The 27,837-nt window shown below is 35.2% G+C and overlaps 1 protein-coding gene across 1 annotated transcript; it reads right to left on the reverse strand.

Moving 5' to 3' along the window:
- Positions 1–11,374: 11,374 nt before the first annotated feature.
- On the reverse strand, positions 11,375–27,074 carry LOC131161811 (ubiquitin-fold modifier 1). Its single transcript, XM_058117797.1, has 4 exons — positions 26,825–27,074; positions 26,609–26,706; positions 20,825–20,857; positions 11,375–11,671 (listed from the first exon to the last, which is right to left on the reverse strand). Exons 1-4 carry the CDS (start codon positions 27,025–27,027, stop codon positions 11,592–11,594), a joined length of 414 nt encoding a protein of 137 aa, XP_057973780.1. The 5' UTR covers positions 27,028–27,074; the 3' UTR covers positions 11,375–11,591.
- Between the last annotated feature and the right edge of the window lie 763 nt (positions 27,075–27,837).

Genomic DNA, 27,837 nt, shown 5'->3' on the forward strand with positions numbered 1-27,837 from the left:
TCAATTCCAGCTTGCCTACGTCACCATATGTACGGACTTAGTAAGACTAAAATACCCTTACCACTTATTTAACTCACCCTGCCTTTGTGATTATAAATTTTAAATATTTGCGTGAATTTTAGAAACTTAATTATAATATAAAATTATATTAAATTTGATTTAAATTAAAATAAATTTAAATTTAAGGTATAAAATTTATGTCTCCAAATTCCTTATATATGGTATTTATGTCTCCAAATTCCTTATATATGGTATTCAAATTTGATTATTTTTCTCTTTTTTAATTTAATCGAACACAAGCGAGCTGAGAAAAAAAAGCAATGAATTTTATTGCATTCTCTTCGATCTTCAATCAATATTTACATTTAAAAAAAAAAACACTGAACAAATAGTATCGTTGATGTTGAAGTTTAAAAAATTATTTGGTTCCTCTCCCAGACCCACAGTCTAAAATATTTTAAAAAATATATTACATACATAGGTTGTTAGAGAATGATAAAATTCTGCTGCGAATATCTTTGCAAGGCTCTAATCATCTGCCTGTAAATGCGGAGACAAGTGGTACCCCAACTCAACTACACAAATCTAGTTATTTGCTTTAAACAACTTTTTTGCCTTCTCTTTAAAATTAAAATAAAAGTATTGGTAAATGGGTATTTAGTAAATTTATTGCTAGCGAGTAAAACCTCATCATCAGAAATATAAAGGAGCACATCGGCATAAATTCGGCTCTAGGTCATCTCCACCTTTAGGGGGGGCAAAATGGGTAAGCAGGGTCGTAAACGGGTAAGCATTAAACGGGTTCGGATTGACCTGTCTACTGATAGATGACTAACATATAAACCCAAATCCGCTCATGTAATAAATGAGTACCCATTTTAAAATATAAATTATTTATTTTAAGTTTTTTTAAAACATTTTACATAAAGTGATATAATTTTTTTTAAAAAAAACAAAACTCTTTTATTTTATTTATTAATATCTTAACAAAAAAACATAAAATGTAGAAAATAATATTTCTCTTTAATTAATATTTTTAATTTAATATACATATATATATATATATATATCAAATTATATATTAAATTAAACTGGTCACTTGACGGGTACCTAGCCTGTAGAGATCCAGAAAATAGTAATAATAAAAATAATAAAGAAAAGAGGAAATTTAGTGTGACACAGGCCAAACCATTGACAGTTTTGGATGAGCTCAAAAAATCGTCAATGGTTTTGAATTACTACGGCCAAGCAAGGGTAAAACGGTGAAAAATGGTTTGGTTAAAAACCAAATCGTCAACAGTTTCAGGGAAACCATCATCGGTTTTGTTTGGGTACAACCACCTATAAATAGCCCTTAAGCTCATCTTAATTGTAAAAATTAGATCCTCTCTCTCTCTCTCTCTCTCTCTCTCTCTCTCTCTCTCTCTCTCTCTCTCTCTCCTTGATTTCTGGCCCGATTTCATCCCAAATTGAAGAAGGAACATCGTTTCAGGAACCTGGTGACGTTCTCTGCAGTTTAATCAGGGTAGATTAGTTGTTTAGGATTTCAGGCACCACTCTAAAACTAAGGTAAGAATGATGTTTTTAAAAGTTTAATCAGTTATTTGGAATGTGTGGGCTTAAGGAATGTTAAAATGATTTTTATTTTGGGGAATGAGTTGATTAAATTAGGAATTATGGATACAGGGTTTTGTGTGTTCGCCGCAAGCACGATTTAGGATCCTTGCAGGCTTTTCTTCAGTAAATAGGTAAGGGGAATAGATTATGTCAACTATTTTTAGGAAATTTACCTAATTAAATTGAAGGATATGATTATTGAAATGATGAATATGATTTTACTAAATATTCTGGCATATGGAAATAGTAAATATGAATTATTATATCCATGTTTTGGCAAATCAGGTATATTTTTCCTAGGTAGTTATTATATTATGAATTACTACTCAAACTTTGTGTGGCATGAGTAGGGTTATTTTATAGTTTAAATTAGCATGTAGAATATTTTGTGATGATACAGAACAAGTATGATTTTATACAAAATTATTATAAGATATGTTTAGGCAGAGATATGATATAACGGGTTTAGACAAATATATGATATAATAGTTTCAGACAGATATATGATATAACAGTTTCAGACATATATATGATATAGCAGTTTCAGACATATATATATATGATATAACAGTCCAGCTGACTATATGCCGAGATCAGTATGATATAACAGTTCAACCGACTATATGTCGAGATCAGTATGATATAATAGTTCAGCCGGCTATATGCCGAGATCAGTATGATATAGTAGTTCAGCCGGCTTATGTCGAGTATAGAAATATGATAAGATAGATTTTATAGAGAATTATAAAAATGAGATCAAGATATATATTTATTAGTTATGAACAGTACTATATGTTATTAGAACCCCGATAGACTAGTATGATTCAGATTCAGAGCACAGTACCGTAGTTAGCTAACCAGATCAGACAGTGTAACCCCCTATGTGCCGACCCGAGAAGTGTTGCAGCGAGTAGGATGGGCGGACCAGGTTGGGTGTTTAGCTGACAGTGCAACCACACTATTCAAAAAGTGTTGGGTCGGAGGCCGATTAGCCTTGAAGTGTTGCGGCGAGTAGGATATCCACTGTGTCCCGAACCAAGAAGTGTTGTGGCGAGTAGGATGGGTGGTCCAGATTGGGTGAGAAATTGTGCGTAGTTATGTTATGTTTGACTTAACTTGGTAGGCCTGCCATGGTTAAGTCCAACCATCGGTCTGCACAATCCGATCATGCGGGGTTAATTCATAAGAGTATGTCAGTACCATTAGGGAAAAAAAAGAAATTATACTAAGAATATATTTATGCAGATTTATGAAAACATGTTTATTTATCAAGTTAAAGTATGTTTAAGTAGAAGATGAATATATTTTCAATTATAGGTGGGAGTTAAAGTTAAACATATTTTCAATTTTTTATATATATATATATATATATATATTATATATATATATTACTCATGCTAAGGACTCATTTGTCACACTGATAATAATTTATTCTTTCTTACTGAGAGGTGTTTCACCCCAATGATATTTTAATATTTCAGGGAATACCAGAAATCAAACATAGAAGATTTCAGGGGTGAGTCTAGATAGTGTTTGGTTTTGAAGTAAGTACTGGTGAGATGCATGTGTGTAATTATGTTTTGGTTTACTATGGGTTGTATAACATTTTGAGGAGATATTTATGTAATTATGGTGATCTTATAACTATGATATTGTATCTGAGTTATTATGTGTATGATTCCGCTGCATGGTTAGGTATATGTGATGAACAAGTCAACTCGGCACCTCTTCGGGTCCAAGATATTACAATTGGTATCAGAACTTTATATGTAGGAAAAAATAAAATAAAATATATATAGGAGGATTTTTGGGTAATTACACAGCCCAAACCTCCTAACCTGTTTATCAAATGAATCGGATTCGGGTTGACCCATTTATAAACAAGTCACCTTCTACTAAATTGGATCTTATTTAAACAGGCGGGTCACGATTCACCTATTGGGTTCTGATCTGTTTTTCCACCCCTATCCATCTCATCCACACATGCAGATGCGCCCACCTAAATGTCCAGGATAGTTTAAGGTCAGCTTAGGTTCATCTTGCATGTAGCTCATTTCTAGTGCATGCACAAGCGCATTGCATGTATAGCACACTCACCAACAACTGAGGTCACCTGTAGCTCAGCAATACCTCATCCACGTGAGCAACATGTGCACAAGGTAACTCATATTGGTCAATTGCTATGGTGAGAGTAGTGAGGACACACTTACGTGCACACCCACGTATATAGTATAAAATAAACATAGGCGAACAATTGTCACCTTAGCGATAAACCCACGTTGAAGGTGGGATGCCCACATGTAAACAGGCAAGTAATAGTTACATCTTATGAAAACCAAGCCATAAGGAGAAATGGAACTCATTATTATTTTCCTCTCTCTGAAATCTTTTTCTCTTTTCAATTTTATATATCAAAATCGTTGGCTTTGACATTGGAGAGATCTCATGAAGGTCAATAGGACATCTTAAGATCCCTCTTTTTATTTTGTAGATCTCTTAAGTGTCCTAACTGATCTACTAACCATTTTAGATCACTTATCCCACCAACCCTTGAATGATAATCCATTTTCCAACACCAACATTTTTATTTCTTGAAAAGACTACCTATATATGTCTATTTGTTGAGAATTTCATTTGTGAGTTTGTCTCACATTGGAAAAATTGAGTAGATGATGGGTGCTTATATACATGGTTGGACCCCCAAAACCTAATAGGCTTAAGCTTTTGGATCAAGTTGGTGTTCACCCATATGTATCAAGCCCACCCATGGGCTCCTCCGGTCCTAACAAGTGGTATCAGAGCCGACGGTCTGTAACTCTGGGTGAGCAACATTATAAAAGTCAAGACATGAAACTAATTCTCCTAACGTGCTAACAGTTGGAGGACCAAGTGTGTGACCGAGGCCAATAAGGATTATCTAGGCCTGGGATGGATCCGAATAGGGTCAAGATGTGGGAGGTAGGATTGGTTCGGAGGCACATGGAATGCAATTCGAGGCATATAAGACACCAATGGTAGGGCCCACTTAAGCAACTGTTGGAGATATGGGCTTACTCCCATAAGGGAGATGGTTTCCATTCAAGGGGGAGCGGTTGGAACTCACAAGTGAGAGGGAGATTGTTGAGAATTCCACTTGTGAGCTTGTCCCATATTGGAAAATTTGATTGGATGATGGGTGCTTATATATATAGTTGGGCTTAAGACCCAATAGGCTTAAACTTTTCGGTCAAGTTGGTGTTCACCCATATGTATCAAGCCCACCCATGGGCTCCTCTAGTCCTAACAAGTGGTATCAAAGTCGACGGTTCGTAACTCTGGGTGAGCGAAAAGTTGATACGTGAAGCTAATTCTTCTGACGTGCTAACAGTTGGAGGACCAAGTGTGGGGTTGAGGCCAATAAGGATCATCTAGGCTGTGGATGGATCCGAATAGGGTTAAGACATGGGAGGTAGGATTGGTTCGGAGGCACGTGGAATGCAATCCGAGGCACGTAAGGTGCCGATGGTAAGGCCCACTCGAGCAACTGTTGGAGAATTCGGCTTACTCCCAAAAGGGAGATGGTTTCCGTTTAAGGGGGAGCAGTTGGAAATCATAAGCGAGGAGGAGATTGTTGAGAATTCCACTTGTGAGTTTGTCCCACATTGGAAAAATTGAGTGGATGATGGATACTTATATACATGGTTGGGCCCAAGATCCAATATGCTTAAACTTTTGGGTCAAGTTGATATTCACCCATGTGTATCAAGCCCATCCATGGGTTCCTCAAGTCCTAACACTATTTTCTCAATTCCACTATTGTCTCCCTAAAACCTTAACCTTATATCTGGTACACTAGAATAATATGGATTATGAGTGGAAAGGAATGAAAAATTGTATGCTGAATTTATAAAATAGTGAAGAGCAATTCCATTTCTTTGCATTCCATTCTTCTCTACCAAACAAATCTATATGGTTGTACAATAAACACATAATCTATGCCCAGTTTGGTTTTTTAGGAAATGGAACGAAGAATTCATAGGCATAGAGAGAAATACACAAAATGAACAAGGAACTAAAGAAGAATACAATATAGACTATGGAGTAAAAAATAAAGCAAGATAGAACCAAAAACCATAAAAGGGCTAACAAAATCTAAAATACTTTTCCCCTAAGATGAACTCCTCAATTTCTACAAGGATCTTGTTAGTGAAACTATAAGAACTTATAGCAAAGTGTTTGAGAAGAGAAGGTTCCTTCTCCCTCAAATATCTACTTACAAGCAATCCAGGAAATTTGACACAACAAAACAAATGGACTCTTTTCCAATCTAGCAAGTGTACATATCTCCTCCTTCAAAGCACATCAAGGAGAAGGATTTTGTAGAACTACAATGAGTTTGATAAACTTGAGAAGAGAATTTGCAATAATAAAACAAGTGGTTTATAATTTCGATGTGGAGATGGTAGAAATAGAAATCAAAGCGACTAACTCAACCCCAATTTAGAGAAATTTTATTGGGGGTTTTAAGCCTATTCAAAGATGTCATCTTAGCAGAGAAGGCATACCTTGGGATGTGGCTTTTAAAATTGATCAATAAAGAGACAAGAAAGGAGTTTGAGAGACCTATGAAGAAAGTGCAATCCACCTTTAAGGACAAATCCTCCGAGGCTAGTGCCACCTACGTACAATACCCTTAATGATGCTTGGAACTTTGACATTAAGATGTAGTAAGAGATCTTCTTGATGGTTTAGTCCAAATACTTCAATAGGGGATCCAAATGAACGTTAACTATCAAAGTAAATGAAAGTTGGTGTGTTATTTTCAGCAATAAATTTTTTTCCCAAGTTGAGGTTCAATTAGAAGGTGGCTTGATTGCCTATGCACTCCTATATGTATCTTTCAATTTATTAACAAAATCCACTTAACTCAAATAAAGAAACTAGACAAACATATGAATGAAATAAGTTCAATGAGAAAAGCGATTCCGTAGTCTTTAATGAAATGCAACCAAGGTCCCCTTAAAGAAAGGGTTACAAACTTTATTTGAGCTAATGAAACCCCTCTTGGGCTTGGAATTTTTTCACAATTAAACAGACACTTAATTTTTTTCCATGCATTTTTATTTTTTACATATAGAAAGGAGGTAACTCCGCTTATGATGCACTTAATATCTTAATTTTTTCACACACAGCCGGTCTCAAACCTGGGTAAAAGAGGAGGGTTGTGTTAGGTAACTGACAGCCAGCGTAAAATTTGTCAGATCACTATGATATGAATCCTTACATATAGAAAGGAGGTTTTGATTTTGATAATTGTTTATTTTTTAAATTTTAATGTATAAATATTAGTTAAATAGTAAAATTAATGTAATATTATAAAAATATTTGTCATGAATAATTTCTAACTACATTAATACATATATCTAATAAATAATTTAGAATTAAAACAAATTTTAACATCCAAAGATATTCTTTTATAAATTTTAATTTTCAATAACATTATTACTATTAGTCACTTGGCCAAATTTACTAGCTTCTTACAGTAATTTATAATTAGATAGAGAACAAACAAAATAAATGTATAATTTTTAATTAAATTATGCAAATGGATAAAATTAAAAAAAAAAAAGAAAAAAAGAATGCACTAATGTTGTGTTTGGGAGTATAGATTTCAGACCTTAGACTTGGATTTAGGTAAATTTTGACAAATTTGAGTACAATTTTATATTACATCTTATTCAAATTTAGTAGAAATCTAAATTTAAGATCTCTCCAAATATAGAATAAGGTAGTGTTTGGGGGTATGAATTTCAAATTATATTTTATCTAAACCTAATACAACTCGAAATCTAATTTATAAAAATATTATCCTAAAATAATGTTTAGACTTTTTTAAAATGACCAAAATTGAAAAATTCTTTGCTCTTAGATAAATTTTATCTCATATAAATTAAAAATAACAATACAAAAATCTTACTTTATGAATGGATTTTTAGTTCTTTTTTTAAAAAAAATTAATATAATTTATATTATTTTTTTAACTTTAAAACACAAAATAAGATAAAAATATTTTTGGAGGAATGGGTAGTTGTGAGTTGAAGGCTAAGTTGGTGGTGGTGGTTGGGAGTTGGGCTTGGGGGACACGTCGGCTGCTGGGTTTCACTACTGGATAATAATTAATGAATTAAATATTTAACTTTATTTTTAATTTAATTTAATGTTGAGGAGACATAATATAAATATATTTAATGGTGACGTGGAAATGCTTGCTTTGTTGGTTGAGCAAAATGCCTGCCGCAGTTGATGCAAATTACGGCCCTTTCCAACAAACCACGTGGGTCCCCTCCCTGTCTAACAACATCCACTTTCTAGAAAAAAATATAAAATAAAATTCGACATGACATGAAAGGGTTGACTTTGACGTGGGCACCTCTTGCAATCATACTGCTTCCCCGCTTGTTACTGGTCAAATTGTTTTGTACTAGATGGCACGTGGTGGTGGTCTTGCAATTATGATATTTAAGAATTATCCCACTTAAATATTAAATAATTTATTTTAATAGAGATATTAAATCTTTACTCGTTATCCCCTTTCAAGTTATTTTATGTCTATTCCTAACCCTTCTACTGTCCTCTACAATAATTCACTCACTCTTCTTTATTGGCGTCCTATGTGTCATACGTTACAAGTATCCATACCATTTGAATCGTCTTTTTCCTATCTTATCTTCTATAGAAGTTACACCTAACTTACCGCGAATATGTTCAATCTTTAATTTATCTGTTATACTGCTCATCCATCTAAGTATATATTCTCATCTCGACAACTTTTATATTTTATATTTTGGATATTTTTATTTTCATGGCCTAACATTTTGATCCATATAGTACTAGCTACTTGTGGTTCTTGGTGGTAAAAGCTGTAGTGGCAGTAGCCGACGCCTGCCCACTGATTAGCTACTGCCACCTGTGCTTCCACCACCACCCTCACTGCCTTCCCTCAAAACCTTGAACCTACTTCCCCGCCAATCAAAACCTTAATAACCTAGATAGCTAGCTAGTTCATTTGTACAAGATCCATGTGTAGTTTAAATTTTTATGAAATTATATTCATTCATTGTTGATGGAAGCTCAACTCAGGGACTACATGCGTGTTATATATATATATATATAAGCTATTGTGTGAAAATAGAGCTTACTGCGATCATGTATGGGAGGAGATTATGTTAACACAGTAATTTCTCATATTTCCCATGTATCATGTTAGCATATGCATCATCCATATCTTCACTTTGATTCAGTGATAGAGCATGTGTCAGCCACATTCTCAATTAGGTACGCATGAATCAAATTTTGAAGCAATAAAGTTAATCCTATTCTGATTTCTGAGCCTACACAGAAGAATAAATGTGAATAAGAGAAAATGGAAAGTTGAGTTTGTGTGGAGTTAGACTCCATCTGATCTTCCCTCCCTCCCAACTACTCCTTTACCCTCAAAGCTCTACTCTACTCTTTGATCTGCTCTTATTTTTTATTTCTAGACTTCCCCCTCTCCCTACCAATTCCCTTTTCCAATGGTCGACAGGCAGATTTCCATGCCTCGGCCACCAAACCACATTCCCTCTTTGACGACCTCACACCATCCATGCACACAGCTCCTGGTAAATTCTTATCTTGCCCTTTAGGAAACAACCCATGCTATGCTCCATGCAGTGTGCATCGGTCTCTTTCTCCTTAAATTTCAATTTTGCCCAGGAGCAAGATTGTGTTATGTTTTGTTATTCGATTTCCTCGTATTTATTTACAATTTTATGTAACAAGTGGAACTGCACAGATTTGACTTGTAATAAATTTTGAATTTCAATTCTTATTTTTATGTAGTAATTGCATGAATATGTGATTGGATGCCTGAGTGAGGTGGGACATGAGGGATTGAGAGCCCAAGCACGCAAACAAGAGGCACCAACCTTGAAAGACCTTATACATAGGGCTAAAAACAACTAAGAAAATAAGGAAAAAGGAAAATTAAAAAGAAAATGAAATTTTTTTTTTTTTGTGGGTATTTTTGGATTTTTTTTTTTTCTTTTGGTCGGTATTTTTGATACTTAAACAAGCAAAAATTGTTAGTCCCAAGGTTTTATCAATATGGTTTTGATGGTAACAAGCTATTTTGTACTAATCAGAGATCGAATTGGAGAGTCTATCACGGCCCTATATAGGATGTGCACTAAGAAAATCTTGGACTTATAAAGAGGATTTGGGCTCCAATTATGTGAGATGTCTTTTATAAGACAAATCCGTGAGACCGGTTGGCTAAAGCCGACAACACCTTACGAGGCTCAAGACTATTACACCTAGCCAAGCCAAGTTAAGCTAACCCCCCACCATGATATGTTAGATTTGAGGGAATTATGTAGAGGTTGTGGGGTATGAAGTCCAGCCATCCATATCTAACCATGCATTCTAGGCAGCGTCGGCATTGGCAGCATTTAAGCTAGCTCTGGTCTTCCACCGAGAGCCGCGGAGAAGGAGGTGGGGGGGCCCCCTTGGGGAGGGGAGGGGGCACAGCACATGATCTGCGAGCAGGGGTCTCTTTCCTTTCTCCTTTGGTATCTTCTTTTGGCATGATGAGTGGTCGTTGAGTTTAACCTAATAGAACAAAGCAAGAATTGCAATACAAAATTCTTTAAATTTCACTACCCTAATAAGCTCTACCAGTCATTTTCAATTTGCCTCCTAAGATTAAAAATAAGCGATGTCTATCAATTCATCCTAAATTTAAATTAATTGTCATGTTACCTCACTTGACTAAATTAGCCTTTGCTTTCGTATTTTATAGTTGAACTATAAATATTTATAGTCATCCCAAACATAGCAGTCTCAGCTCATATTATAATTATATAAAACTAAACTAAATTTAGTACTTTTAGTTTTAAAAATAGGCAGCACATCGAAATATTTTTAATCTTTTAAAATCTCAAAATTTTTACATTTTTTATAACAGAGAATTTTAAAGTTTTTAAAACTTGAAATTTATTTTTCAACATCTTTTTTACCTTGACTTTTTTACTTATTAAATGAAAGTGAAGATAAAATTGTCGCAGGCAAACGCTTCCCTAATTTATAAAAAGATTTTCATCCAAACACAGAAGATCATTTTCAAATGTCAAGCACAAGACACCCATAAACAACACGATTGTGAGATGATCAGTTTTTAATTTCAATCAAAATAAATATACAAGGCATGCACACACTGTTCATGTTTTAGTTTATTACTATGACTACGCATTGAATGTGTGCTTAATGTTTTGAAATGAAATTAATTAATTCTTATGCATTTTATCTTCGCCATTTCTCTAGCCTCTACTCGGCTGTTATGAATTCATTTTGTTCAACAAATATTGCTTAATAATAGTAAATTTTTACTAAAATTTAAAGTTTCCATAAAGATAATTAAAACAGTAAAAATAGAAGTTAAATGTAATTATAACTTAATTATAAATTAAACATAAAAAACCTAATACACTCCCAACTTCACTAATTGACTAATCGTATAGATGAGAGATGTCCAATAATTAGAAATGGCCACCAGACAAGAACAATAGATTTAACCAATAATATTCTTGGGGCTAAGGCTTTGTAAGTTGTAAGTGGGGCCGCTGGAGTAATGATTCACTGAGAGTCTAAAAGGTCCATTTTTAACCAGAGATGGCTGCCCAGTTTTTGTGCTGTAAAAGGCCGGTCTCTACTCATCCTCCACAGTTCATAAATAGTACCATAGTTTAATGTTATAGCCATTTTATTATATTTAGATAAGAGGTTACACTGCTTGCGTATCTATTACACTGGTGTTACTGGTAATATTATGAGGCAGGAAAATTACACCAGTATAATGCGCCAAGAGTCCAATAATCATTCAACTCAAAACCCCACCAAATGCTTCCAAGGGGATTCAAACCCATTTCAAGAAAGTAAATAAACCATACCGCCAGCTTCTAAAAGCATACTTGGAGAGCTCCAACCCTATCACGAGGAATCAAGCGTAGTTCGGATCCATGTTTAAGGAAGACATTACCTGACAAAGCCAACAATTACATTTTGGTGAGACTTGAGGATCAACCATACAAACTACCTTTCCAAAGTGCAGTGGATTTGGCATTATCTATTCTAAATATGATATAGAAGATTTAAACTGCAACAGACGTGGCGAGAACAAAATCCAACCCACAGATGCAAAAACAATGATGCTGTGCTTAGGCAAGGATTGTATGGATTTGCTCAAAACACATGAATGCAGAATTTGGTGCAGAATCTGAATCATCTGAATCAAAGACCTAAACTGTAAAGTGAAAAATGCAGCAACAGAAAATCTTAAAATTTGGTAGTAATATCTAATCATGTCCTGAACACTCACTGTATGTTTAGGGAAGGCATTGGATTTGGATGGATTTGGACAATAATGTAACACGAAAAATGTACTAAATTTTTTCTAAATTCAACCAAATCCAAATCCTGAAATCCATGCTCCCGAACGCATTGTCAAGAATATTGCAACTCCTACACTATTGAGTAGGGGAAAGATAAATAGGGGGAAAGAGAAATCTGAGAGGGCGCGGGAAGGGGGGCGGGGATGGGAAGAGCCAGTAACCATCTATCACCGGTGCACTTCTTTTGCAAAATTAAATTGTAAGAACATGTGTTAAATGTCATAACATCCCTTTAGCCACAACATTCAACTAACCAAAACAAGAATAAATTTTGAGATAAAAATACAAACTACATGAGTTCCAAAATAAATAAATAAACTACTACCAACCCTGTCCAACTAGATGGATTGGCTACATGAATCCCTTTTCCGCCAATTTGCAAGGTGTCGAGCAATATACCCTGACAAATGGTGGGCTTTTATTAATCACAAGTTATTCTAGTTCTACCCATATCCCTTCTACCGCCACCAACATTAACTCACTCAATCCTTGGTGCATTATTTGGTCTAAGCTGCAGGTGCCGAAACCATCTCAACCCTGCAAAATACCCTTCCAAAGCGCAGAGGACCAGGAATCATCTTCTAAATAGGAAATAGAAGGCTTAAATTGTGAGGGACATGGACAGAACAACATAAAATCCAACCCAGAGACATAAAAACAATGATGCTGTCAGTCCTCTTCTGAACCACTACTTCATCTTTTGTTGTAATCTCCTCTTTGAGCTAATATATTCTTCTTACCTTCCTTTAGGAGAGGAGGGGGGGGGGGGGGGCGGCCCAATGATGTTGTTCTTGCAGGGAAAAATTGTATGGATTTGGACAATCCGGATGAATGCAGAATTGTGTGAAATTTGAATCCAAAACCCAAACCTTATACTAAAAAGTTCAGCATCAGAAAATTTTAAATAAGAGTGAAGTACTGAATACTCAACAAGGTCCTAACTCCAACACAAAAGTGCTTTTTTTTTGGGGGGGTTTTTTTTTTTTTTGGGGGGGGGGGGGGGGGGGTGTGAACAGGAAGATGAGAGGAACAGAAACAGGGAAAAAACATCAACCACCACCCCCACCCCCACCCTCTAGCCCCTCCTTTACTTGGACTGGGAACTGGCTATGTGTGAAAAGAATTAAGACATTAAGTGCAGCATGAGTGGACCCCAGACCCAGAATATGCGGGAGCTTTGTGCACCGGACTGCCCCTTTTTCTTTTCTCTATTATATATACTAAAAATTTCATAGCATTCAGAATGGGCTCCGCAATTAGCTGGTTGGCAGAATCAATCCAATCCACTCGGTTCCAAAATGAAGTTTTTTAACTTGATTCATTATGGAGACAATAATAGAGAAGGAATGGATGCACACTTCATCATCATCTTACTTTCATATTGTTATATCTGCTCTCTCTAGAAAAAATTAAGCGGGGAGCAGAGGTAGGAAGACAACCTCTATGTTGAACACTCAAGCCTATCTATCGATTGAAAGATCTTCATCAAATACCTGACTTTGCTTTATTTCACAACTGTCCTCAATGATTTCACTGAATGCTAATATAAACTATCTCTATTTGTTAGTGCCGCTGCATGTAGGGATTGCTCAATGCTAATCTAAACTTTACTTTTGAAAACTTCATAATCTCTAAAATCTCTCAAAACTTTCAAATATTTGAGTTAGACCTCCACCTTAACATATCGAGGGGGGACCCAGGGGAGTGCTTTGAAAATTCATAAAACTTGTGCTTGCATGAGCAGAGCTTGGGAGTGCAATCGTGTTGTGATGGGTTTGAAAGCCAAGAAGTAGAATACGATAGGATTTGAGAAAGATAAGAAAATAATTTTGCTTTGACTCACGAAGCAAGGTAGAAATCAGGCTAAATCATGTGTTTACTGTGCTGTGAACAGCAACAGAATAGTGCAGTAGAAGCATAACAGGCACAATGAGAGTCAGATGGGGAGGGAGGAGTGTGCAAAATAAATCTAAAGCAATTGGTGGTTCAGTTTGGCACAGAAAAAAAAGTAGAATAGTCTAGTTCATCCAGAAGCATATTTAGTGTGCGTGTGAACTGACTGAAGCAGAAAAAAAAAATAGATTTGTTGGTTTTGAACCTTTAAAAAAAAAACAAAAAACAAAAAAAACAAAACAAAACAAAACAAAACAAAACAGAACAAAACTTGATTAATGAGGATCCTTCAATTGTATCGAAACCGAACTTCTTTCCAGCCTAAGAAGCCTAAGGCCTTCAACAATCACCAGTTCATCCTTTGCTCTTTGAGCCACCTGCCACTGATGCCAAAAAACAAATGCCATCACCATTCTGCCATTCAGCCATCCCTCCAGCCTCTGGCAAACATCCCTGCAGTTGGAACTCTAGGTGTCTAGGTACATAAAAGCCCTTTGATTGAACTGAATGCTAATTTCTTCTGAGCCTTTAACAGTTGCCAGTCTGCCCTCCATATTTTGAGCCGCCAGCTACTGCCACATTGCAACAGTACCAATCCGCCATGCAGCCATTCCTCCAGCTTCCCAACAGCCATGCCTCCTGCCACTGTGCAGTAACAATGTGGCGGACAAGCTTGGAGCTCCATCCTTTGCCCTTTTGCTCCAAGCTGGAGGTAGGTTTCTTCTCTCTTCTTCTACTTCTTCTTTAGGATCCTCTGCTTTTCGGATTCTCCATTGAAATCACTAGATTCACTTTATTATTATTATTATTATTAAATGAAGGAATTTCATTTGAATTTATCTGATCAAAAAATTAAATTGTAAAATTTGTCTTGCAATTATTTTATTAAGAATTCTATTTACAGAACTTTTTACACATTCTACAGAAAAAAGAAAGGAAAAATGGGATCACAGAAGTTTTTGCTTGTTTTCTTTTGTTGGAGCTATTTTGAGTTGGTCCAGGATACGTCCCTCCCCTCCCTCTCCCTCTCTACCATTCCAAAGGCTGGGTATGTGTTCTAATCTCTGGTCTCCATCACTTGCTGCTTCTGTCCATCACCACAGTAATCAGCCGATGAGATCTTCTCCTGCTCTCAATATGTTTTCTCTTCTTGATTTTCCCTCTTGCACTCTGTTATCTCACCATCAGAACTCTCTCCTGTATCTCCTCGCTCTACCTGTGGATCTAGAAGATGTTTTGTGGCTAGGGTTTCTTGGCTAGTCGATTAGGGTTTTTATTTTGATTTGTAGGCTTAACTTTTGCATTGAATTTCTCATTCTGATCTACCCTATCTTTTAAATTATGTTTGCATGAGCCGTGATCTTATCCCAGCTTTGTAACACATTCCAAAGCTACATGCTTAATTTTTTTCAATTTCATTGCTGTATATCCATTTTTAGACTCAACAATCAGGGTGAGTATAGTAAAGGTGGTAAGTTCAGGTGTGTGAGGACTGTTATGTGTGTGAAATCTGGACCTGGCATCAAGGTGTTTCTTAGATATTTGTGATGTGAATGCAGGTTATGGAACAAGTAGATTACCTATATGGTATGAATCCTTATCAAGCTTTCACTGGGAAGTCCTCTACGAGCAACCCGTTGCACTTATATCACCTGGATATAGAGAAAAATGGATAATGGTGGGCTAGGCCAGGGCATTCTAAACAGGAGAGGATTAAGAAGTTAGTATAGAAAATTAAGATTAGATTAACAACTCAGAATATAGGGCACTTACCAGCAAAAGCATGGAGATAGTGGAGACAATGATAAAAAAAATAAAATAAAATAACATTATTTGTCTTCAAAAGACTAAGTGGGTAGAGGAAAAAGCTAGAGAAATTGAAAAATCAAGATTTAAACTTTGGTACAGTGGAAATGAAAAACATAAAAATGGGGTGAGAATCATTATAGACCTAAAAGATAATGTGGTAGATGTTAAAAGAATATGACATAGGATTATAAAAATAAAGACAATTCTAGGCTTAGAGATAATAAATGGGAGGATATGGATAGTGTTGTACAAGGGTGTCTAAAAAAACATTCATAGGAGCTTATTGGAAGGGATACATTGGAAAAGACAACAAAGGCTATGAGAGGATATATGGTCATGGATATGGAGATAAAAATAAGCCAATGAAATGATTTAGATTTTTCTGTCTTTTGATTTGGTTATACTGAATAGTGAATACTTGCTTTAGGAAAAGAGAATAACACTTAATAACCATCAAGAGTGGACAAAATAAAAGTCAAAAGACTCAAAACAGATTTTTTTCATAACTAGGAGGGGGCATAATTTATCATGTAAGGACTGTAAAGTTATCCCAAGTGACAGTTCAACTACGCAACACAAGGTTCTAGTATCTATCATATATATGCACTAGAAAATGGAATAGAAAGAACAAAGATAATGCAAAAGGACTAGGTGGTGGTTCCCAAAGGGTGAAAATAGTAAAATTTAAAGATAAAATGATCAAAGTGAGGGATTCGACAATAAGGGATAAAGGAGATGCAAACATTTTGTGCAATAGAATGGCTAGCTCTAAGAAAAAGACAGCAAAAGAGATTTTAGGTGAATTTAGAGGAAGATTCTTAGGCAGTAGAAAAAGTTGGTTGTAGGGTCAAGACATCTAAAAAGTTGTAAAGACAAAAGAAAAATGCGGTACAAAACATGGCAAAATTGAAGACATAGAGAAAGATGCAAAAAAGATTATTAGTGAAGCATAACATAGAGCTTATGATAACTTAGGGGCCGTTTGGTATCACTATCAAAAATTAGAAAAACAAAAAACCAAAACCAAAAACAGCAAATAAAAACTAGAAACCAACAACCTATTTGGTTAATATTTTATAAAACTAATACAAATTTAAAACTTAATTAAAAAAATACTTAATTTCATCTTTCAATCAAAATATTATAAAAATATGATTAAAATAAGAAAATTAAAAATAATATAACATTAAAAAAAAGTACTATAATAAGAAAATTTTCTTATAATCATTTTCTCTAATTGTTTTACTTTCGAAATTTACTTTCCAATAAAAATTTTATTGGGCATGACAATTGAAAAACAGTAAAAAAATTTTGTAATTGGCTTAATTATTATTTTTTAAAATTTATGTATATTTTTATTTTAATTATATGTAAATTAATATGATCATATAATTTTGATTTTAATTTAGAAGTGTATAAAATGAATAATTTAATCCAAAAAAAACTATTTTTGGATATTAAAATTTTTGAAAACGAATTGTCAAAACAAACTTAAAAACCATAAAATCTGATTTTTTGTTTTTGGACAGACGACTGAACCAGCAACTAAAACAGAAAAATGGCAACAGAAACAAACATGTTTTTATAATTTGTTTTTTTACTGTGGAGAAACATAAACAGAAAATAGCAATGATACCAAATAAGTCCTTATATACTAGTTTAGATACAAAAGGAGAAAGTGATATATATAACTTGCTAGAGTCGGAGAAAGAAAGTGCAAAGATTTAGGTAATGTAAAACGTATAAAGAAAATTTCTATAAGACAACTATAAGACCAGTTATGTTATATGGATTAGAATGTTGGGCAACTAAGAACAACATATCCAAAAAAAAAAAATTTGTTGGAATGCGAACACTAAGGTAGATGAGTAGTATGACTTTGAAAGATTAATTAAGGATTCGAAGATATTTGCAGTAAGTTCGACACAGCATCAGTAAAAGATAAGAAAAGAGAGGGGAGACTTAGATGGTTTGGGCATTTGAAACATAGGCCAAGTAGCACGCCAATAAGAAGTGAGTTATTGTCACTAATAGTAGAAGGGTAGAGGTAGACCTAAATTAACTTGACATGAGATGGTGAAAATGATTTAATAGTTCTTAAGCTAGCAGAGGAAAACGCCCTTGATTGTGTGAATTGACGGAAAAGGATTTTCACATAACCGACCCCATCTAGTGGACTTAAGGCTTGTTTTAGTTGTTGTTGTTGTTGTTTTGTATGCATAGAAAGCCAGGTCAATACCACTCATGTTTAGATTGTACTGGAAAATTTTGGTTTTGCCAGTTTCTAGTTAAACTGATAACATGACACAAGGCTAGGAAGAAAGAAAGGAGAGAGAGAGAAAGAGAAATTTTTATTTATTTATTTTATATAGGGGCTAAGAAAATTCTTGCAAAAGAAAAACCAAATTCTTAATCACTCAATTCTATTGAAGGTGACATTACATCACATGTCAAAAGAAAAATGAAATCGATAACCAAGAATATTTGATGACCACACAGTTATTCTTGGTGGCCAAGGATATCTAGTGCCCAAGTTCTTGCCCAGAATTGACTTCATTGATTTTGCCCACAAATCCAACTAGATATTACTAAACCCAAAATTACACCCAACATCCAACTACTATAAAATAATAAAAAATGCCCTTGACTCTCAAATCATGAAAAATAAAAATAAATATTTAGACTCTAAAAACGACCATGGATATTTTCCCTTAGATCGAAATTTCTTGCACAAGATAGTCGCCAAAAGGTCTCATTTTAGGCCTCCAAAGTGGATATGCCTCGTCTAAGCAAACTATGGATGTATATATCTATACATGTTTCACCTGTGCACAGTGCACACTGGCTGTTCCAGCAGACTCCAATTAACAGAGATCATGTTTCTTTAAGCATATCCCTACCCCCCACACCTGCTCCCATCATTTGAAAAATGACTCCTCTCCCCTTCCTTGAACAGGCACACTTGAGGAGGCAGTTCAAGACCCCCTCAACCACTCTCACCATTGATTTGGGTGAACCAAAAACCCCCCCTGAACTATACATTATTCCCGGCCACTGGAACCCATCGTTCTTGGTGTTGATGAGGCTGAGGAGGTACCCTCCTACCATTTATTCCGGTGAACAACCAAGAACCTCCCTGCACTACATCATTTCCAGCCAATCTGGAACCCATTGTTTCCAGTGTTGATAAGGTGGAGCCGTGGAGGTGGTGGCAAGGTGTGGCCTCTCTCACCACTGATTCTAGTAAACGGAGATGCCCCTAAGCTCCATCATTTCTAGCCAATCTGCAATCCATAATTTTCACAATCAATAAGACAATACAGAGAGAGATATGAACTCCATCATTTTTTGTGTCAATAAGTGTGAATGCGAGGCATGGAGCAGTCCCTCCTGCCATAAAATTCTAGGGAACAGTTGAGACCCCCTCTGAACTCCATCATTTCTCTGAATCAACAACTATTGTTTCTGAAAGTGGATTATGAGGGCTTCAATGAGGACGGAGGCAGTGGCGATGAATTCAAAAGGGTGTTGATGAAAGTTGGAGGGGTGGGGGTGTAATGAATTCAAAGAATGTCAATGAAGCGCAATGAATTCAAAGAGGATGGTGACGTGTATCTTAAGATGTGGAAGCACCATCCCTTGAAATATGAGGTTTTGTGCCTGCGCGGTCTCCATTGATTGCAGTGCACAGGAACAGCTGGCGCACGCTGCGCACAACTAAAACATGTAGTTTGTGTGTGTGTCTCTATCTCTCCCTCTATGTATATATGCATATACATAGAGAGAAAGAGAGAGAGAGAGGAAATTTTACATTCCAGTGGCACTTGCTCACATTGGGATGAACATAGAATCTGCTCCTAAGACAACCCTAGTAGTTATTGTGAAGTACTAGCATGGCTTGCAGTGAATCTTTCCCAGAGAATAAAAGAGAATCTAAAGGAAATTGCTATGTTGATATTTGGGTATCTTAATTAAGAGATTCTGGACACTAGGGATTGCACTGCCTCTAAGAACCGTAAATCAACTTCATGAATGGAGGTGAGAGAACTCCCCAATTTGAACAATGATGCGGTACTCTGTTCACCACCATTTCCCCCTTAGTTTTCTTGTTCATGCTTATGTGATTTTAGATTCATTTAGAAGGCTGTTTAGTCCAGGACCAGGACCAACAGAGGATACAGGGAAAAAGAGAGAAAAGTCATTCCTTTGCTTGTCAGGAAAAATATTGAGAAAAAGTGTTCAACCATATTTGAATTATGTTTTCATTTTTATGTCTAGAATGTTATGCTTGATTGCAGAATGTATATTCCTAGGAATATAACGGTATAAAACTTTAATTGTTATAAAATCCCACATTTAACCATGGGCATGTCTATTCCTATCCCTTTGGTGTTTAACGGAATAACACAAGCTTTTGCAAGAAAAACTTTCTTGTAAAATATTTTATCTCTATACAATTTCTATTTCATTCTTCCCTAATTCCATTCCATTCATTCTGTGAACAGAACACAACAGAAGAGAACTTTACTTTATCTACAAATATCCTTTTTTGAGAGAGAGAGAGGGAGGGAGGGGGGGGGGGGGAGTGGGGGACACTTAGAAAGTTACAAAAACAAGTGAATGCTACCTACTACCTTCAGAAAAACAAAATTCATAAAAGAAAGGGAATTTGCTCTAGCACAAGGAGTTCAACATCCTGCCTCCAGTTTTTTCCTTCTTTTTATTTTTGCTTTATTATTATTATTATTATTATTATTTTGAATGAGGTTGGGGCTGGCTTATTTTGAATATTCATGATAGATTGTGAAAGGTGGAAGAAATGACTCCAAAAAGAGCTACACTAATCACCAACAAAATAATAAACATTGAAAGGAGAAGTGCAGGTGTGCAAGGAAATGTTTCAACATGAAATGTAATAGAAACCAGAACATCAATATGAACTCAAGGTGCAAAACTAAACAATAAAGCAGCATGTAGACGATATTAGAACAGAAAGATGAATGAAAGCACAAAACTAATAAGGCATTAGGACAGCATACCGGCACTTTGTTGAGGATTAATTCCTACACCATCTGCAGACAAACCAAACACAGAAGAAATAAATTTCAAAATAAGGAATAACAGTAAACCAAGGACACAACAAATAAAATTTTGTTTGTAAGACAAACGTGTTAACAACTGACAGGAACTTAGCAGGTAAAAGAGCATGAATGCAGATCTAGAGTTACTTGAAATTATAGAAGGAAAAAGCTAGTCTTAAATGGCTTAAAGCTAGAGACATTCATATATAAAGACTAAAGAAGTTGGTTAACTAAAATGGCACCCATCTATACTATTAATTAAATTAAATAATTATGGTTTTAATTGATATTTTTTCACCCATTATGTTCCAAAAATGATGTCCTATCTATACAACTTTATATTGAATTTTCAATATAAACGGGTAATTTCAGCATATATAAATCTTACACATAACTGCCGATGACTACCAATAATCACCCATATCTCTGACATTTTTGTAACGCACTGCAGAATCTTATTACCATCCATGAGAATCATGGCTACCGAAAGCCAAGAAGCACGCACAATGTGTGAATACAAGGCTAGTTTATAATAAATATTCCTCTCCCGCAGATATTTTTTATTTTCATTTCTCATCATTTTATTTCAGTTCAGCAGAACAGCACAAATGGGATACAAATACTTTGGCAGAGAGGTGTAAGAAGTATATGGTTCCCAAGGTGGTTCCCTAAGCAGCAGCAAGCTCTTGTCAAGTTCCCATTTGAAACATCAACTTCATTACAAATGTAAACACTTGAATCATCCAAAAAATTGTTTAATGCACTATCTATGCCACACATTGAAAGCATAGAGACAAAGATCATTTTATTAACCCCAGGGGGAGCAAGCCGGTGATGAGGAGTTGGGAAAAGATCCTTGAGAAGCGTAGGTACTTGGTTTGAATCCTACTAGGTGCAAATCTCCTTGGGGCTCCCTTAGTGCCTTATGTCGGCTGTTCATTATGGTGCCCAAAGTAACAGGTTAATTTATTGCCACTCACTCTCTTGTCAAAATATATAGATGGCTTGTTTGGTTAACAAAACCAGGATTTGTTGGAGCAAGAAGGAGAGTCTCCCATGCAAAATGACCACTGGGATCACCTAACAAGCCAATTAGATTTACTATTCTTACAATTTACAAGCATACCAGGAAGAAAGCTTAATAAGTAAGACCTTCATCCACTCCTGGAAAACTCATCCAAGTGGTGTAGGGACAGAATCACAAAGCAGACACAACAAAGGAAGAGAGTGAAATACGGGAAGAAAGGAAGGGATAAGAGAGAGAAGGGGCAAGAAAAGAAGTTGAAGAAGAAGAAGAAACATAAATAAGAGAGAGATTTAGACATGGGGGGAGAAAGAGAGAGAAGAATATATGTGAGATTCAATTTTTAATCATAAAAGTTCAATAATCCGTTGCATCATAAGTTTATATCTATAATCAATCAATAAACCCTAAAGATAAAACTAAAAGGCACAAATAACCCAAATTAATTAAAAATAAATAAAATAGCTCCAAAGTAATTAAAAATCAAAATAAACCACAAAAATACCTAAAAGATCCTAATCAGCCCTAAATAACTAGAATTCCTTAAATATGATATTTCCCAAACAAAGGCAAATCCCCAATTTATTCGCAGGTGTTGCTCCATCAAATTCCTGCAGCTAGAAAAAACTGACTCAAGTTTTGAAATGGCATAATACAGTACTACTGTACTAGTATGATGTGCGATACTAGTAGGAAACAACCTAACAGTCTCAAACAACTTCAACCAAGCAGCAAAATGAAGAACTGACATAGAATGAGTGGCGTCCTCAAGCACCATAGGAAGGTCCTTCAAATAAAGACTCACCATTTGACCACTAGAATTTACTAGACTGATTAAATCCCCACAGGTGAGAGTTAACGTTTTTCATATAGGACTCTCAGCTTCCAAAGCCATGCTATAAACCTTACGACAGAGATATGGGAATCTTTGCGCTTTGCCAAGGAATTTGACTCTTATTTTCTTGACATAATCCTATTAACAACACAATTATAATTTTCAGCACTCACCCACATCACACTCTACCATGTGATACTTAAATTTAGCAAAACATTCTGACACACTGAATTAATGTTATCCAATTTGTTTACTAATGGTCGCCAGTGAGGAGGAACAGATTTCTCTTTTCTCATTCAAAAAGTATTTCATTTCAGATCAGGTGGTAATACGTGGTGCTGTAAAGTAACCCTATTACACTGTGTTTGGGGGAGGCCTTGGATTTGGATTTGTGCGTATTTGAACAATATATAATTCAAAATTGTGTAATTTTTCTTTAAATCCATACATACAAATCCATGCTCCCAAACACAGAAACATATGTCTTTCAATTTTTTTGCCAATATTCTTTAGCCAATCCAACAAGTCTAGAATTAGCAAATTGGATGCATTGGCATCAGAAAATCCATATTAATCAAAATAACTCTCTATGTCGACTAACCAATCTAAGTAACAGAGGGAGTCTGCACGCAAAACCAAATTGATACCTAGGTCCATCCATTTGCTGGGAATTGCCAACTAATTGATAACCAAATTCATAAAAATGACTAATTTTTTTCCTTGGGACAGACGCATATGCAAAGATATTGCAGGATAAAAAGAAACAAAATTAAGATTTTAAGCAAAGAAGTAAGGCAATGATTTTTTTTATTTTTTTTTATTTTATGTTTTTGTGAGCACAAGAATTGTAAAAACACAAAAGAATTGGCCTAGTGCAAACTCACCAGCTTGCCTATTGGAGTACGAGCACATATTGAGGTCCATGTAACCTTACTAAGTGCCTCCAATAATGCTACTGACTCTAGGTCAGACTATATTTTCTCTGATATCCATCCAATTGCTAGCAGCGAACAGCCAATATCTTACAGGAAAACACCAAATATGACAGCAAATCTGGAAATGGTGGTGTCAGGATGAGAAAACCTGGAACTGATGCTAGCAGGATATATTTCTTGCCAGTATTCTGCAGCAAATTCTTAAGCTTTTACTATCGGAGTCAGTTTATATTCAAAGTTCCATGTCGCAGTTCAAAAACGCTCAAGGCAGCAGTAAATACTTTCTGGTCATGGTCACTGGGTTGGGCTATCAGCACAACACTGGAATTGTGAAGATGGGGAGGGGCTGCAATTGCGAAAAAGGGACTTTGGCCGATGATCAAATGGCTACAACAATGAGGTTTTTGTGAAAGCGGAAAGAATTCAAGGCAAAGCAAAGGGCTTTGATGATGGGTTGCTACAGATTTATGGTGGTTCTGACAGCAAGTAGTTCCAGCGAAAGTTCTGATGAAGTGATGGAATTCCTTGTCCAGTGTGACATTGAAACAGCAGCAGCAGCAGTCTTTTCTGTTCTTTTCCCCTGAACCTTGTCTGAAGTTCATAGCTGGCAGCAACAAATTTTTTTGTCTTTTTTCTTTTCCAGCTGTCTTCTGCTTTCTCTCTGTTATTGTCTTTCCGCAGATTTGGGTGATTTTCTTGAGGGGAAAAGAGTAAGGTTTTGATTTCTTGGGAGTGACTAAGGGGCTGGAGATTAATGGTGTCAACAGAGAACTTTGTGGCTAAAACAGAGTGCGCCCTGATACAAATTGATGTGAGACTACGGACACAGGAGAAACAGACAAAGAAGAGAGGGAAATAGTGGAAGAAAGGAAGAGAGATGGGAGAAGAGAAGGAAGAAGAGAAAAAGAAGAAAGAAGAACAAACGTGAATTAGAGAGAGATTTAGATGTGATGGAGAGGTGGGGAGAGAGACTGCTGTAGAGAGAACGAATGAGAGTTAAACCGAGAGAGAGAGAGAGAGAGAGAGAGAGAGAGAGAGAGAATGAGACTCAGTTTTAAATCATCCAAAAATCAATACTCCCTTACATCGCAAACCAGTAAGTATAGGCAACCATGAAACCCTAAAGATAAAACAATTAAAAATAACAAAACAACCTCAAAGTAATAAAAATATAAAATATCTAGTTAAATATCAAAATCAACCCCAAATAATAAGAAAAATATCTGAAGCAACCCTAAATTAACTAGAATTTATAAAATTTCATATTTCCCAAACAAAGACAAATTAGTAATATCTGAATCTTTGGGTACAATATGATCGCCTAGAATTATCCATATGTGATACTCCATCACTGTCTTTAGAAGCATGTCTCTAAAACTATAAATCATCAAACAAGCCGTCGGCGACTCGGAACAAGCCTATCTAAATTTCCTTGGAAATTTAATGGACAATGTGGATGGTAAACTACTTTAAAAATAATAATTATAAGCAGTTTTGATAAGATTGTTCATCAACAAGATTTAAAATCTTGGTGAGTTATATAGCCAGTAAAGCCTACGAAGAAATTTTAAAAATTTTTTGGAAGCTCAGACTTAAATTATCTTTGAGTGGAATCCCTACTTGATAACCACAGGGGCTTTTTCTGCTCCAATATGAACTTCCTATTCTTCTTTTTTTCTTTCTACATTTTTATAAATGAAAATTTTGTCACAATATTTTTTACAGAAACTTAGAACCCACCCCAAATATAGCCATCTAATGTGATAGATACTGAGTTAACAAACTTCAGAAAAGGCATCCACTTTCCTGTTCCATTTAAAAAGCTATGCTGATCAGTGATACAAATAGACGCACCACAAAAGTAAACGGTAAATATGGAAGTTCATCACGATTTTAATATTCATTCACTAGGGCTTCAAATCCATGATCATTTTGTCATTCAAAAAAGAACCATCAAATGCTTAATGAAATTAATTCTTGCTAGTTGTTACTCTAGGCAGGCTTAAAGGTGATATAAACTATGATGCCAAAAAAATCAATTGCCACCTTCAGACTATTGAGCAAACTATGGAATTGGCATGTGTTACATGACAAACATGCAACTTCATGAGACGCATGCCATCTTCAGAAGAGTACAATTTTGGAGATTCTCACGGAGTCACGGGTTCACAGCAAACATGTACAGAAGATAAAGGCATTCAATTTGAGAGAGATTTGAACAATCAACAAGTTCAGAAAACACATCCAACTTCATGAGACACATGCCATCTTCAGAAGAGTGTAATTTTGGAGATTCTCACAGGTTCGCAGCAAACATGCAAGGAAGATAACGGCATTCAATTTGGGGGAAAGAAATGAACAATCAACAAGTTCAGAAGACTAAGAGATTCAATTTTTAAACCACAGGCAGAAAATAATTAATTAATTCATAAATTATTTATTTATGAAAAGCTAGGTCCATTTGTCATGAATCCTGCTTTCATGAAGTGGATTTGGAGCCTACATAATTTAAACTGAATTCCAAAATAATTAATGCATAAAAGCAAACAAATCAATAACACGGATAATAATTCTAAGGCCTCAATCCTATGCAGCCAAATATAGTGTAAAACTAGTTATTCAATACGCCTATCACGGGCTCAACTTAAGGAGGCTTACCATATGCTATGATATTCTAAATTGTGATTGAGCTTCAAAGAATAAGAATCAATTTTAGAGGATCCCTAATTCTTCAAAAAAGTATTTTCTACATAAAAATTCTTAAACTTTTTTCTGGTCGACTCTTCAAATATCTTAGGAATAATCCGAACTATAAACAAATTAATTTGAAAATTCCTAAAGCAACAAAATGAAAATTCAAAAAAATAATGGAAAAAAAAAAACGGGATGACCGCATATACAAACAATACACACAAATATCGGAAAAATAATATAGAGTAATTGGGTACCATTGGTGATGATAGCGCTGGTTTGGGGAGGAACTTTGAACTCTTCGGCTGCGAATTTCAGAACAGCCGTGAAAGGGGCTGCTTCTGGAACGCTAAAACTGCGATTGAAAAATTTGAATTAGAAAAAGAAGAAACCCTAAGCAAACACAGAACAATTTTTTTTTCCTCCAAATTGTTCGAAATGCAGAAAAGAAAAAGCCGATTTCTTTCACTAACACTTTGAAGGGAAGCTTAGGATCGGAGGTGAGAGTGACTTTAAAGGAGACCTTTCCACCACCCGCCATTTTTGGGGCTTTGGAGCTCGTTTCGCAATTCGAAGACGGAGGGCGATTTTGCCGTCCAGAGATGTACGATGTTGGGACACTGGCGTACGTATGACGCTGATCGTGCGCATGTACGTATGTACCTGTACAAAGCATGAAAATAAACCCCGTTGAGCCTTCCTCGCAAAGGTCTCCAGGGGTTCTTTTACGATAGTACCCTTGTCTAGCCTTTAAGAATAAAATATTTGAATAAACATAAAATTAAGTGATTTTTCATTTTGTTTATTTATATGTTATTATTGTGTTTCAAATATATTATTACTTTAAAAAAATTCTAAAAGAAAGACTTGCGAGGGCCCCTCCATGTAGAATTTGAAATCCTCTAATTTTACTTTTAAGTGACATTTAATTTAATTTATTCAAAAATAAATTCTCGTTAAAAAGAATGAAGGTAGAAATAAAAAGGTAAAGGGTAAAGTACATGCGTTTTCAAGTAGACCATATGTTAGGAGAGAGGAATAAGAAGAGTAGAAATTGCAAGAGGAAAAAGAGATTGAAGATGGAAAGAGATAAAGAATAAAGATAAGAATAAAGGAAGGGAAATAAGATAAAATGATGCGGGTTAAATTCAATTATCTAGTAAATGGTATAGAAGGTTCTCTTTCCCATCATTATAAGATTATTTGTAGATTGTCGAAGTATAACCGTAAATCCTAAACCAAAAGAGTTTAAGCTTATGTTTACTCAGAAAAAAAAAAAAAAATCATCTCCCAATTTCAATTTTCTAAATAATTAAAAAATGCACGTTGTTTTTCAATTTTTTAAAATTGAATATAAAATTTGGAAAATAGTTTTTGTTATCTCCTAGATTTTCTTTGTAAATATTTAAAATTTTAAAAATAAGACGTCATTTTTGTAATATTTAAAAAACTAAAATCTATATTAAAAGTAAAAACTATACTAAAA

Source organism: Malania oleifera, chromosome 8, assembly GCF_029873635.1.
Source record: "Malania oleifera isolate guangnan ecotype guangnan chromosome 8, ASM2987363v1, whole genome shotgun sequence".
Lineage (NCBI taxonomy): Eukaryota > Viridiplantae > Streptophyta > Magnoliopsida > Santalales > Ximeniaceae > Malania > Malania oleifera.

Excerpts from the sequence above, each read along its gene's own strand:
- LOC131161811 (XM_058117797.1), bottom strand. The coding sequence starts at position 27,027 with ATGCTTTGTACAGGTACATACGTACATGCGCACGATCAGCGTCATACG. Across the intron at positions 26,707-26,824 it reads CCTAAGCTTCCCTTCAAAGT|TTTTAGCGTTCCAGAAGCAG; the intron begins GTTAGTGAAAGA and ends TTTCAATCGCAG. Across the intron at positions 11,672-20,824 it reads TAATCCTCAACAAAGTGCCG|GTAATGTCTTCCTTAAACAT; the intron begins GTATGCTGTCCT and ends TGGCTTTGTCAG.